The 14,954-nt window shown below is 44.8% G+C and overlaps 1 protein-coding gene across 2 annotated transcripts in view; it reads left to right on the forward strand.

Annotated features, from left to right (window-relative positions):
• The first annotated feature begins 2,291 nt into the window (after positions 1 to 2,291).
• The window catches only part of LOC137432869 (phosphatidylinositol 3,4,5-trisphosphate 5-phosphatase 2A), a 185,117-nt gene continuing 172,454 nt past the window's right edge, over positions 2,292 to 14,954 (forward strand). For both annotated transcript variants that reach the window (XM_068125143.2, XM_068125150.2), the window contains exon 1: positions 2,292 to 2,784. In XM_068125143.2, coding sequence (XP_067981244.2) covers positions 2,648 to 2,784 — 137 coding nt within the window. In that variant the 5' untranslated portion in view covers positions 2,292 to 2,647. The remainder of the gene's footprint in view (positions 2,785 to 14,954) is intronic.

Genomic DNA, 14,954 nt, shown 5'->3' on the forward strand with positions numbered 1-14,954 from the left:
GTGCAGCACAAGACAGCCAGAGACAACCAAGAGCTCCAGAGACACACAGCGCAAGAGCAAGGGCTAGTGCAAGGGCTAGTGCAAGGGCAAGGGCAAGGGCTCGAGCTAGAGCTAAAGCTGCTAAAATGTCGTGCAGCGCACTTTTATAATCTGGGCGGTGACGTCAGCCTTGGCGCGCCACAAACCAGTGCCTTCCACCGAACCTTCCAGCTCCTTCCCTCCAATCACACGTTCCCTGTGGCGTGGTCATATCTCGTGGTGTAGCTGACGACGGCCACCCGGCGGTGCCCCGATCTGGCTTCTTCCAAAGTCGTTGTAAGGGATGGGGATTTAATTACTGTGTGCGCTAAAGGGCCTATCTAAGTGTTTATATGGGTATGCATTGCCATAAGGGACAATGGTTTCATTACCAGGTGTGACACACAAGGGCTGTTATCTTTAATCCCTACAACTACCTAGCACACGAACATCCTGGTATGTTCACAGGTATACTCCTTAACCGACAAACCGGACCAAACACACAGAACTTATTACAGGCAGATTCCTTATCGCGACAGACGAAGCATGTTACCTATTCAGATCTACCTGACTCGAGATATTCCTCTACCCCACCGACATAACAATACATATATACATACCTACATAATACATATATACACACCTACATAATACATACATACATACATACACAGATACACAGATACATACATACATACATACATACATATACATATATATACATACCTACATAATACATACATACATACATACATACATACATACACAGATACATACATACATACATACATAGACATATATACATACCTACATATACATATATACATACCTACACACACACACACACACACACACACACACACACACACACACACACACACACACACACACACACACATCCATACACGATTGTGTGTGTGTGTGTGCATGTATGCATGTATGTATTATGTAGGTATGTATATATGTATATGTATGTGTACTAGGGCATGCCCGTACGTGGGTGCCCGTTCCTTGCCAAAAAAAAAAAAAAACGCTGCCCGTACGCCCGTAAACAAAAAAAACAACGCTCTTCGCTTCCGCCCTTCGCTCTGACTGAATTGGGAGAAATAATGCGCATAAGAAATCGAGAAATTATTATTTTCTCCGGAAGAAATCGAATTACGAACCGTAATGGCGCACGCGCTCGGCTCGGCTCGCTCTCACATCGGCCACGCCTACGCAACAACGCGTTCTGTGATTGGCTGCCGGAAGTGCAGTCTTCACTGTCCGGAAGGTCGCAAATCGCAGTTACGATGAATCGCAAATTAGTTTTAATTAGTTTTAAAACATAGTTTAACGGCAACATAGTTTTCCAACGTGAAATAAATGAATACGCTCTCAAATGTGCCGTCCGAGGCAGAGTCTGTTCGCCACGTTCGGCACACGTGATAGCTCGCTGCTCTCTGATTGGTTGAATCGTTTTTTGGACATAGCTCGGTAACTACTTCTCCGATTAATATGAAACCTTGAAAAGGCACATCCTCGGGTCCCCAGCAATATACCTGGCAAGTTTCAAGTATATCGGACCCGTGGTTGTCGAGAAACAGCGGTCACAGACATACAGACATACAAACATACAAACATACAAACATACAAACATACAAACATACACACAGAGATTACTGGAATTATAGATAGATGTATCTGTGTGTGTATGTGAGTATGTATCCCCCCCCCCCCCATACACACACACACACACACACACACACACCCACACACGATTGCACCTTTTTTTTGCATGCAGTTCAAAAAAATTGTATGCAAATTTAACATTTAACAACCAACATCATTTAACATTTAAAAGAATGATGACAGACAGACATTTTTTGCATGCAGTTAAAAATTGCATGTGTCGGTTTCAAAATGTCTGCTCATTCGCGCAATCACTATTATGAAAATATTTTATTAGTAACTTTTATATAACTAAACAATTAAAGTTGGTTACGTGCTTTTGTTGTGCACTGAAAACAGCCTTCCTTTGGGACTTTAATATCTCATAGGAAACTGCATTGGCAGGCCATTGTGTGCAACATCCTGCTCTTCGTGTTAATCATCGAATCTGGCGAATCAACGTGTGAACACGTGCGTAGCGACTTCATGAATGTGAAGGTAAGCGAGTCACCTAACAGGTTCTCCCTACCATACGTATATATGATGCTGACACTTCGCTTCCCCAGCACTCACTGTTCCCGCCCACAAAGCCAAAAGGAACAGTATCCAACTTCACTGCCTCCAGTCTGCATTGGACTTTACGCTTCCTTTTTCTCATTGTTTGAATCTTCAAACTGCAGTGTCTATCTGTATCTCCTACAGTTCCAGGAGCCCCCTATCCCCTAATTCCCCACATTCAGCTGATCTCAGCTCGTCTACTTTCATTCACCGTCCCATCTTTGATGTCCCTTTAATACTCTAAAGGCCACTCTTCCATTTTTCATACCGTTTTCTCTGAAAGTTTTGTCTCCTTCCATTTCTCCATTTACTGTTTCTCTCCCTGCTCCCCCCTGTCTTTCCGCACTCTTTCTGCTCACCCTTTCATTCTTCCGACAATCCCCACCCCCTCATTTTTTTTATTTTTTTTTCCTTTTCCGTCATGTCTAACTTTCCATGGTTCAATACAGAGTGCTCACGACTAGCAGCTGAACGTCTGCTGCAGGCTGATGGTAGAGACGGAGCCTTTTTACTACGCCGGAGTGAAACTGTTCCTGGAGCCTACGGTCTCTGCCTACTGTAAGCCTACAATGCGCCATAAATATGCCACATTGACCAATAGGCATTATTACAGTTGCAGAAATTTTGTCGTCTATTTCATTTGAGATGTTTTCAACAAATGGTAAAATTCGGTCTGCCATGCTCCAAAGGAAAAGTTTTAACGTCTCAGTGTTATTTATTAAAATATAATAGCACTCGTAAAATAACTGGCAATTGTAATAATGATACAATTGCTGCTCTAGTTAAATACAACCGAATTGACCCAATTATGTTACTTGACCCTAATTGACCCTAATTACTAACACCGCCCAATTATTGCTTGCAACAAGAACATTACTATACTCGTGGGGTCACCCGTGAGAATCCCACGGGCATGGACGTCTTCATTTAGATGTTGCACATTCAGTTTTATAAACTGGTTACTGCCAATTTATCAGATCCACAACGAATGTAATCTACACAATGTATTTACTTCTGATAACATGTGAATGCATGTGCGTGCACATGGGAAATACAGTTTGAAATGTGTCATTACATCTCATGTGAAACGTGACTTCAAGCGCTCAAATCCTCCTCCCTCTCCCCTCCCCCTCCCATCCCTCCCACATCATGTACACTGCACCGGGGAGTGGATCACCTAAAGGGGAGTGGGTCTCACACACACGGGGGAGTGGGTCACAGACACATGGGGGAGTGGGTCACACTCACACGCAGGGGAGAGTGGGTCACACACACACGGGGGAGTGGGTCACACACACACACACACGGGGGGGGGGGGGGAGGGGGAGTGGGTCACACACACACACACTGGGGGGTGGGGGTGGGTCATGCACACACACACACACACATGGGGGACTGGGTCACACACACACACACACCACTGGGGGATGGGGTGGGGTGTGTCACACACACACCCACTGGGGGGGGGGGGGGGGGGAGAGTGGGTCATACACACACACACACACACACACACAGGAGTAGGTCACACACACACATACACACACACACGGGAGTGGGTCACACACACACACAAGGGGGAGTGGGTGACACACACTCGCACACACGGGGGAGTGGGTCACACACACACACTCGCACACAGACGGGGGAGTGGGTCACACTCGCACATGGGAGAGTGGGTCACACACACACACACTCACACACGGGGAAGTGTGCCACACAAACATACACACACACACACGGGGGAGTGGGACACACACACACACACACACACACACACACACACACACACACACACACACACACACACACACACCTCCAGCTACGAAATGCATTTTCTTTGGGCAGTGTATAAATGCTCCGAACGAAACAGGCATTACCTCGTTTCCTTTGCTTTAGTTGTTCAAAAAGTAATTCATGATCGAAGATGTGTTGATTGAGTCTTAAAATGCACATCTGATCATGCAGACATACAGAGCATACAGAGGCCGATCGTCGGCCTATAGAGCCCATGACTCTTCTTCATTTTAAAACTTGAATTTATCGATAACTTTTCGCTTTAAAAGTAAAAATGGATTAAAACCAAACGTTTTAAATAAATATTGTATTCCATAGTTAGTTTGCATTATTATGTACATTTTTGAAGTACTGTATTGTTTAATTCCATGGTTGGAAAAGAGTTGACTTGCTTAAAACAAACTCTGTATATACATCCCAGGGATATGTAAAAATATAAATAGACCGGTTCGATCCCGAACTTCAGTATTCAATCGCTGTATTTTTACTAAGTAATAATATAAATAACGAAGTCCTGGGAACGTTCTCTCCTCTCCTTCCCCGCTCTCCTTCCCCTCTCTCATTCTCCTCTGTCATTCTCCTCTCTCATTCCCCTCTCTCATTCCCCTTTCTCCTTCCCCGTGCCCACATTATCAGTCGACACATTCAAAATGGCTGTTGGAATACATGTCGCCGATTTTCTCAACTTAAACTGAAACTGAGACTTGAACCAGTCCAGCGACTTTGATGGTGAATTAGTCGAGATAAAGCTGTGAGGGAGACTCAATGAATGGCCTTTATGTTACAGGCCTTTGAAAATGCATTTTGTTCTGTAAACGGTAACTTTAATTGAATTTCCTTCCCGTTTTTTTTCAACCGAGTCTAAAACCATGTAAGTGACTGTGAAAAATGAAATGAGATATCGAATTAGAGTTGAAATAAAACTGTGAGAGAGAGCAAGACACCATGGGCCTAACAAAAGAGGCCTCAAAGCTATGTGAGTAAACAACATGGTGGATATATGTTTTTGAAGCCCCCCAGACCGGGTATAGCCACACCCCCAGACAGACTCACAGAATCACCTACGGAGAATATATTATAGATATAATATTGTTGCGGATCTCAGCGTCGGCCTTCCCCTTACCAAGGGGGGATTAATTCCCTTGTCTTTTATCTAGCCGACGCGATCCGGAGCTATGACGTTCCTTCCGGACGGCGTTAAATAGGGTTGTAAGCCGAATTCTTATTACCTAATTACTAACACCACCCAGGAAGCAAGGAAATAACTCCCGCCTGAATCACGGATACAGATGGAAATGCCGAGCGGTAGCGATCCGTGATCCGAGCCGTTAACAATGACTAGACCCGATTCTAAGCGGTTCCTAATCGTGCCACGTTTACCCAATGGAGAAATCACTAAAACGGTCGAATCAAGAGGAAAAGGAAGAACAATTGATTTATTAATTATTTACACAGGAAGAAGGAGAAGTACACAAAGTGCAGCCTTAATAACAGTCTTAACTTATCCCTGGACACGGGCCCGCTTCACACTCAGTCACACTCTCAGACTCACTCACACGGGGTTTGTAGGTGGTCAGGCGATGGTCCAAGGAATGGCGTCCACAGCTCGCTCCGGTCCCCGACTCGCCGTGAAGAAGATGGTAGGACGAAAAGGGTTGAGCAAACCGGCGGCGTCCTCGCGTATTGTTGAAGCGGATCGGACAATTATATGGGGGGATCGGTAAGCTGGGCTTGCGGTTACTGTGCGGCTCACGGCCACGTACGTAATAGAAATACCGGTGCTTTATATGCGCTTCCATCAAGCCCAAAGCCAAATCCTCAACGAGTTCTGGCAATCAGTCAGTATAACAGCGCCTCTCCCAACCAGTCCTCAACAATGGCGCTTTCCCACACAAAGTCCTCGAGCCCTTGCACAATCAAAGTTCCCCCAGCGAGTCCTTTCACCAATGCCAAACGTGACAGTCCTCTCACAAAGCGCAAATGCTCTCAAGTCCTGGACAGTCCCTCGGTAAGCGCATAAGTCCTCAAGTCCTGGACAGTCCTCTCACAATGATTGCAGTTGCGTCAGTCCTGGACAGTCCTCTTACAATGATTGCAGTTGCGTCAGTCCTGGACAGTCCTGTGTAAGGGCTTTGCGTGCGCGGTTATATATCGCCGCTTAGCGAACCCTCACGAATCTGCCAGCTCCGCTCTGACCACGCCCCTTAGGCCATGCCCACTGAGCCCTGGTTGGTAGTTGGGGTCTTACCGGCTCCGCCCTTGACGTCTGCTTGACGTGGCTACACCCCCCGACCTCGCGCTCCTCCCCCTTTTCCAGGCCTTACCTCGTGGCATTTGGCTGGTTTCAGCATCCTAATGCGAAGGGTAATAGGGCGCAGACTGGATGGTGCGCAATGGGGAATGGGACGCAGAGTGGATGGTGCCCAACGAGGTCGATTGGAGGGTGGGCTGCAAAATGAATGGGGCCTACTCTTATTTATTTCTTTTACACAACGCAGGTATCACTATTGGAAATGTCCTTATCTCACATATACTATGAAATAACTAACGTTCTAAGGTGGCCTACGTGTTGCATGTGGACTAACTATGGGGGCAAAACCGTTAACCATTATTAATCAATATGTACATTTCAGAACCGCAACAATATATATATATATACTGAAACGCAAAATAAACTTACCACTTGTTTGAAATGTAATAAAATTGTAACAGTTCAAAATAAAACAAACCAACAATTGCTAATTGAAACATTGGCATTTTATTGATGACATGTCAAGTTTTTGACCAAGATACACCATCTCATCAGTTTGTTCTACAGTACAGAACAGCACAGGGTGCAATGTCAGTCCCCTTTCAATAGCGTGTGTGGCCACCATTGTTTTGGATACAGGCAGTGCATCGTCGGCGTATACTGCCTACCAGTCTTTGGATGGATTGCTGCTGGATTCTGTCCCACTCAGTCCTCAATGTCTGAAGCAGCTCTGCCCGTGTCCTGGCCCTGCCAACTACGCGTCTCCCAAGCTCATCCCACAGGTGCTCTATGGGATTCAGGTCAGGGGAGAGCGCAGGCCACTGCATGGTGTTGATGTTCTCGCCTTGGAGAAATGCAGTGGTAAAGCGAGCAGCATGGGGACGAGCGTTGTCATGCTGAAAGGTTCTCAGTTCTGGGTGGTCTAGCAGGAATGGCAGCAGATGAGGTCGCAGGATGTTATCCACATACCGCTGGGTGTTAAGATTCCCATCCACAACCACCAGTGGCGTCCTGTACCGGCCTGATATGGCGGCCCACACCATCACACTTGGGCCACCCCACCTGTTGGCCTGACGCACGCAACAATCGGCATATCGCTCGCCAGTTCTTCTCCAGACACGCTCACGCCCATCAGGACTGTCCACACAGAACCTTGACTCATCGCTGAAAGCGACCTCGTTCCACTGCGCCAAGGTCCACCGCTGATGCTGCTGGCACCATCTCTGTCGGTTGCGGCGATGGGCAGCCGTCATCACGGGGCCTCTGTATGGTCTTCTGGCAGTCAGACCATAGTCATGCAGTCGTCTTCGTGCAGTATCATTGGGGTTCCGTGGGTTTGCACGCCCCGGAGTTTCTGCCGCAGTGCGGGATGCTGGACGGAATCGATCCGGCAGGTGACTTCGGACCATCTGCCTGTCCTGCCTTGCAGTGGTGACTCTTGGCCTCCCTGATCGAGGTCTGTCATCTGCAGAGCTGTGGAGGGTGTCTCTGTCCACCAGGGCCGATATCGTCTGGTGTGAACAGCCAAGGCGACGTGCCACCTCACGGTAGCTCAGTCCGCCTTGCAGCATACCCAGGGCACGCTGCCGTTGATCCCTTGACAATCGTGGCATGTTGATTGAAATGCCCATTTTGCACTGGCCTTTTTAAAGCCAATATCAAGACATCACGTGCAGCTCATTAAAATCATCCCGTACCCCATGGCTAATCACTGACAGTCAAAACGGCTGTTCAACAGCTGTGCTATGAAGTGACCATTGAAGGTTCAAGTGACCATCCGTGACCGTTTTGTCTGACAGTGAGGACACTATTGTTCACAGTAAGTTCACACATTTACTACACGCAGTGTTATTGTTGTTGATATTTAAAGGTTTCAAAGGTGCTAAGTTTCTTTTGCGTTTCAGTATATATATATATATATATATATATATATATATATATATATATATATATATATATATATATATATATATATATATATATATATATATATATATATATATATACAGTGGAACCTTGACTTACGAGTTTAATTCGTTCTGTGACCGAGCTCGTAACTCAATTTGCTCGTTTCTCAAATTAAATTTCCCCATTAAAATGCATTGAAATGCTATTAATCCGTTCCAGCCCGCCAAAAACCACACCAATTTTTTTTTAAATATACAGTATATATAAAAATATCTCGCGCTTTATATTTCACCTGTATGCAGCATACAAGTTGGCAGGATGGCCTGGACTGGAGGTACGCACACTTGACTCTAAACTGTCCAGCCTGGGTTTGAATCCCGACCCAGCTATAACCTGTCATGGGTGAATCACAGGCAGGGTGATTCATCAATGTGTGTACCGCTAAACTGGGCGCCCCGTTTGCGTCCCATTAGTTGTTGGATGTTAAGGATCTCACCGTGTTTTCCACAAAGAGAAGGCGAGCTATCGCCGGCACTCTGAACAAGTTGTGTCCTGGCATGCTCTTCTCCTCTGCCGTTATATACGTCCTCCTCGGCATCTTTTTCCAGAAGAGCCCTGTCTCGTCACAGTTGAAGATTTGCTGGGGGATGTATCGTTCGGCTTCTATCAGTTCGGCAAAAGTTATAATAAAATCTTCAGCTGCCTTCACATCCGCCTCACCAAGTCGACAACACGCACACCTCGCTCATGTTTTTCGACGATTGCGTGTTTTATATCCAAGCACATCATCCTCTTCTTCTTCTCAGTACTGCCCTTGGCACTCAATTTCTTAGGACCCATGGTTAAAACTAAGAAATTTTCCAAAATAACCAAAATGCGAAAACAAAGCAGCAGCGATATACGGCAGAGATACTTGCACGGCAAGATAACCACGTGACCGGAACCCACCTGGTGGCGGGTAGCGTAAGCTCCAAAATAACCAACATGCGAAAACAAAGCAGCAGCGATATACGGCAGAGATACTTGCACGGCAAGATAACCACGTGACCGGAACCCACCTGGTGGCGGGTGGCGTAAACTCAAAATAACCAACATGCGAAAACAAAGCAGCAGCGATATACGGCAGAGATACTTGCACGGCAAGATAACCACGTGACTGGAACCCACTTGGTGGCGGGTGGCGTAAACTCAAAATAACCAAAATGCGAAAACAAAGCAGCAGCGATATACGGCAGAGATACTTGCACGGCAAGATAACCACGTGACCGGAACCCACTTGGTGGCGGGTGGCGTAAGCTCGTAACTCAGATCTCGGCTCGCATCTCAAAGCAATAAACCGCCCGAGCGACGGCTCGTATCTCGGAAAACTCGTAAGTTGGTGCACTCGTAAGTCAAGGTTCCACTTATATATATATATATATATACATATATATATATATACATATATATATATATATATATATATATATATATATATATATGTATATATATATATATATATATATACTGTATATATATTGTATATACAGTATATATATATATATATATATATATATATATATATATATATATATATATATATATATATATATATATATATATATATATATATATATATATATACACACACACACACACTACCGGTAAAAAGTTTTAGAACGCCTCAATCTCTCCAGTTTTTATTGAAATTTAAGCAATTCAAGTCCAGTGAATAACCTGAAATGGTACAAAGGTAAGCAGTAAACTGCTCGAGGTTAAAAAAAAGTTTAGGTTAGCAAAAACAGGAAAATAATGTAAATTGCACAGTTATATTGTAAAAAAAAAAAAAGGCCTTCTTCAGGGAACAAGTAATGTGTTAACAACTTACAGCTGTTCTGCAGCAATGTAAGTAAATTAAGCCTTGAAAGTTGATGCAAACAATTCTTACAGGTGTCCCAACCTCTGCTGATTACTTGATTACAAACCCCTGTCTGTATAAAAGCAGTATTGGAACAGACTGTTATTACACCCTCTGAAGCATTATTTGGACAATATTGCACTGCAGGAAGTAGTATATTGCATTATTGCTATCATAATGGCGAGAAAAAGGCAATTAACAAAGGAAGGCAGACAGACCATTATAACCCTTAAAAGTGTAGGTCTTTCCTTTAGATAAATTGCAAAGAAAGCCAAGGTGTCGGTGAGTACAGTTTCCTACACCATCAAAAGGCACTTGGAAACTGGAGGAAACTCTGACAGGAAGAGGTCTGGCAGACCCAAAGCCACAACAGAATCAGAAGACAAGTTTCTGAGAGTCAACAGCTTGTGTGATAGGTGGCTCACAGGACAACAGCTTCAAGCACAGCTTAACACTGGTCGAAGTAAGCAAGTCTCAGTTTCAACTGTGAAGAGAAGACTTCGAGCTGCAGGTTTGACAGGTCGAGTGGCAGTAAGAAAGCCATTGCTAAGATGGCAAAATAAGAAAAAGAGGCTTGCCTGGGCCATGAAGCACCACCAGTGGACTACTGAAGACTGGAAGAAGGTCTTATGGACCGATGAATCAAAATTTGAAATATTTGGTTCATCACGCAGGGTTTTAGTATGCCGTAGAGTAGGCGAAAGGATGGTTCCTCAGTGTGTGACACCAACTGTCAAACATGGAGGAGGAAGCGTGATGGTCTGGGGTTATTTTGCTGGATCCAGAGTCGGCGACTTGCACAGAGTGACTGGCACCCTGAACCAAAAGGGCTACCACAGCATTTTGCAGCGCCATGCAATACCCTCTGGTATACGCCTAGTTGGTCAGGAGTTCATCCTACAGCAAGATAATGACCCTAAACACACCTCCAGGCTATGTCAAAACTACCTTCAAGGAAAAGAACAAGACGGTCGGCTTCAAATCATGGAATGGACAGCACAGTCTCCAGACTTAAACCCCATCGAGCTGGTTTGGGATGAACTGGACAGAAGGGTGAAAGCAAAGCAACCGACAAGTGTAACACATTTGTGGGAACTTCTGCAACAGTGTTGGGAAGAACTTCCCGAACAATATTTGATTTCCATTGTGGAAAGAATGCCACGAGTGTGTTCGGCGGTTATATCTGCAAAAGGAGGCTACTTTGCCGAGTCAAAAATTTAAATTAAATTTTGTTCAACAAAATGATTCTATGATTTCTTTTGTATCTCCAATTGTTTATTTGTTCTATGCATAATTTCAGAGTACATTGAGACATTAAACTGCGTAAATTTCAATAAAAACTGGAAAAATTGAGGTGTTCTAAAACTTTTGACTGGTAGTGTATATTGTATATACTAGGGCATGCCCGTACTATATATATATCTAAAATTATATCCCCCCCCTCTATTTACATGAAATGGTTTGGTCCAAAGCGAACGGCTTGCGAGTACGGTGACAATCCCCCCCCTCTATTTACATGAAATGGTTTGGTCCATTCGCAAAGCCAAAGCGAACGGCAGTTACGAATCGCAGTTACGATGAATCGCAAAGTAGTTTTAATTAGTTTTAAAACATAGTTTAACGCCAACATAGTTTGCCAACGTGAAATAAATGAATACGCTCTCAAATGTGCCGTCCGAGGCAGAGTGTGTTCGCCACGTTCGGCACACGCGATAGCTCGCTGCTCTCTGATTGGTCGAATCGTTTTTTGGACATAGCTCGGTAAGTAATTGTCCGATTAATATGAAACCTTGAAAAGGCACATCCTCGGGTCCCCAGCAATATACCTGGCAAGTTTCAAGTATATCGGACCGGTAGTTGTCGAGAAACAGCGGTCGCATACACACACACACACACACACACACACACACAGACAGAGATTAGTGGAATTATAGATATATATATATACACACACACACACACACACACACACATACATACATACATACATATATACATATATACATGCACTACATGGCCAAAAGTATGCGGACACCCCTTCTAATTAGTGGATTGAGCTATTTCAGTCACACACATTTCTGGCAGGTATATATAATCAAGCACACAGCCATGCGGTCTCCATAGACAAACATTGGCAGTAGAATGGGCCATACTGAAGAGCTCAGTGACTTTCAACATGGCACCGTGATAATATGCCATCTTTCCAACAAGTCAATTCGTCCGTTTTCTGTCCACCTATGTAGAGCTTCCCCGGTCAACTGTAAGTGCTGTTATTGTGAAGTGGAAGCGTCTACGAACACCAACAGCTCAGCCACGAAGTGTTAGGCCACAGAAACTGACAGAACGGGACCGCTGAGTGCTGAAGCGCATAGCGTGTAAAAATCGTCTGTCCTCAGTTGCAACACTCACTACCGAGGTCAAAACTGCCTCTGGAAGCAACGTCAGCACAACAACTGTTCGTCGGGAGCTTCATGAAATAGGTTTCCATGGCTGAGTAGCTGTGTACAAGCCTAAGATCACCATGCGCAATGCCAAGCGTCGGCTGGAGTGGTGTAAAGCTCGCCGCCCTTGGACTCTGGCTGGAGCAGTAAAAACACGTTCTCTGGAGTGATGAATCACGCTTCAACCTCTGGCAGTCCGACGGCCGAATCTGGGTTTGGCAGATGCCAGGAGAACGCTACCTGCCCGAATGCATAGTACCAACTGTAAAGTTTGGTGGAGGAGGAATAATGGTCTGGGGCTGTTTTTTCATTTCGGGTTCGGTATAATGATCATTTCGGTTTTTTCATTTCGGAATAATGGTCTGGGGTTCGGGCTAGGCCCCTTAGTTCCAGTGAAGGGAAATCTTAACACTACAGCATATAATGACGTTCTAGAGTCTAGACGATTGTGTGCTTCCAACTTTCTGGCAACAGTTTGGGGAATACCCGTTCCTGTTTCAGCATGATGATACCCCCGTGCACAAAGCGATGTCCATGCAGAAATGGTTTGTCGAGATCGTTGTGGAAGAAGTTGACTGGCTTGCACAGAGCCCTGACCTCAACCCCATTGAACAGCTTTGGGATGAATTGGGACGCCGACTGTGAGCTAGGCCTAATCGCCCAACATCATTGCCTGACCTTATCATTGCCCAACCGACTAATGCTCTTGTGGCTGAATGGAAGCAAATCCCCGCAGCAATGTTGCAACATCTAGTGGAAAGCCTACCCAGAAGAGTGGAGGCTGTTTGAGCAGCAAAGAAGGGGGGGGGGGGGGGGGACCAACTCCATATTAATGCCCATGATTTTGGAATGAGATGTTCGATGTTTGGGTGTCCGCATACTTTTGTCATGTAGTGTACCTAGTATCATTGGGCATAGAGTGGTAGATGGATATTGGTACTGCACATCCACACAATTACTCACCCTTGGGCATGGTGAATGAGCAAGCTCTGTAATTGCTCCGTTGTGTGTCTCAAATGTGAATATGCTGTTGTTTTGTTCATTTCTCACCCTACAACTGCCCACCCTCCCCTGCCCAAAATATTATCAAATAAAAATTATATGTAGGGCAGGTCATTGCATCTGCCCCTAATTTTTTGTGCCGGTCAGTGGTTTGAGATCCACGTGCCATTCCAAATCTGCCCTCCCGAATTTGGCAGATTATTGTCAAAAGACCGTTTGGTTTTAAACTAATGGCACCATGTCACACCAATCACCAAATCTTGCCGCATATAGGTTTATTTGCCCAATTAGCTTATGCGTTAGGAGTACCGTGTTCCCCCAATGTCTACAAAATAGGATCTCATTAACTTAACTAGGTTTATTTAAAATATGAAACAAGATGGAGTCGAAAAAGAGCACAAGGCCGTAAGTGGCGAAAAAACATGAAACAAATGAATCAAAATAAATAAACAAAAATGCTGAAACAAACGGCCTCCTCCTGCAATAAAGTCCCTTGTATTTCTTTGTGCTATAGCCTTGTTCTTTAAAAGTAGTAACTATCTTGTGTCGTAATGTAAGAAAACAGGAAGTTTGTGAGTCACAAACCATCACAGAAATAGAAGAACAAGCCAGCAATATGTGGTTTGGCAGGAGCTGTTGGTATATGGTTTGGTATGAAAAATCAACCTGTTTTTCCAGTATTATGAAGAAAGGGCCTTTCTACATTTTACGACCAAAATTGGCAACAGTTACACAACTTCCCCTCCTACACCATATGACCCCTTTGTGTCTTTCTCATCAAGAAGGTAGAGTTCTCACCAGCCTCGACCCTGCTTCGATGACGGGTCCAGATGATGTTTGTGGCCATATTCTCATATTCTGCTCTACTTATCTTGCCTCTCATTTGTCTACTTTATTCAGCTTGGTCTCCTTTAGCCACTTCCAGTCTGATTGGAAGCCGGCAAACAGTACTTTCATTCACAAGTTGCAAAAACGAATCCTCTCAAGTGCCGACCAGTAAGCTTAGTTCCATTGATAAGCTTACTGGTCTGTTCTGGAAGTCCTGGAATGCATAATTGTTACCGATCACGTCTTTCCTCTTTTCAAACAGCCTGATTTCTGACCATCAGTATGGATTCCTTACTGGTCACTCAGCATGGCACATGCTGTTGCTCCTCTCTCAGGAATTGTTGGAGGCCCTATATCTCACACAAGGGGTCTTGACCGTTTTCCTGGACATTTATTGGGCATTCTACACAGTCTGACATCTTGCTTTGCTTGGCAAGCACTCCGTCTGTGTTATTCAAGGCTGCCTTTATCCCGAGATTTCTAACTTCCTTCACTCACACAGTCAAAGTGTTGCTATCAATGGAAACCTCTCCTCCCTCTTCCCAGGGAAGTTGGAGTTCCCCAAGGCAGCATTTTGGGCTGGTCTTGTTCCTTGTCTATCTAAATG

The sequence above is a fragment of the Myxine glutinosa genome, chromosome 1 (genome assembly GCF_964187855.1).
Source record: "Myxine glutinosa chromosome 1, kmMyxGlut1.1, whole genome shotgun sequence".
Classification (NCBI taxonomy): Eukaryota; Metazoa; Chordata; class Myxini; order Myxiniformes; family Myxinidae; genus Myxine; species Myxine glutinosa.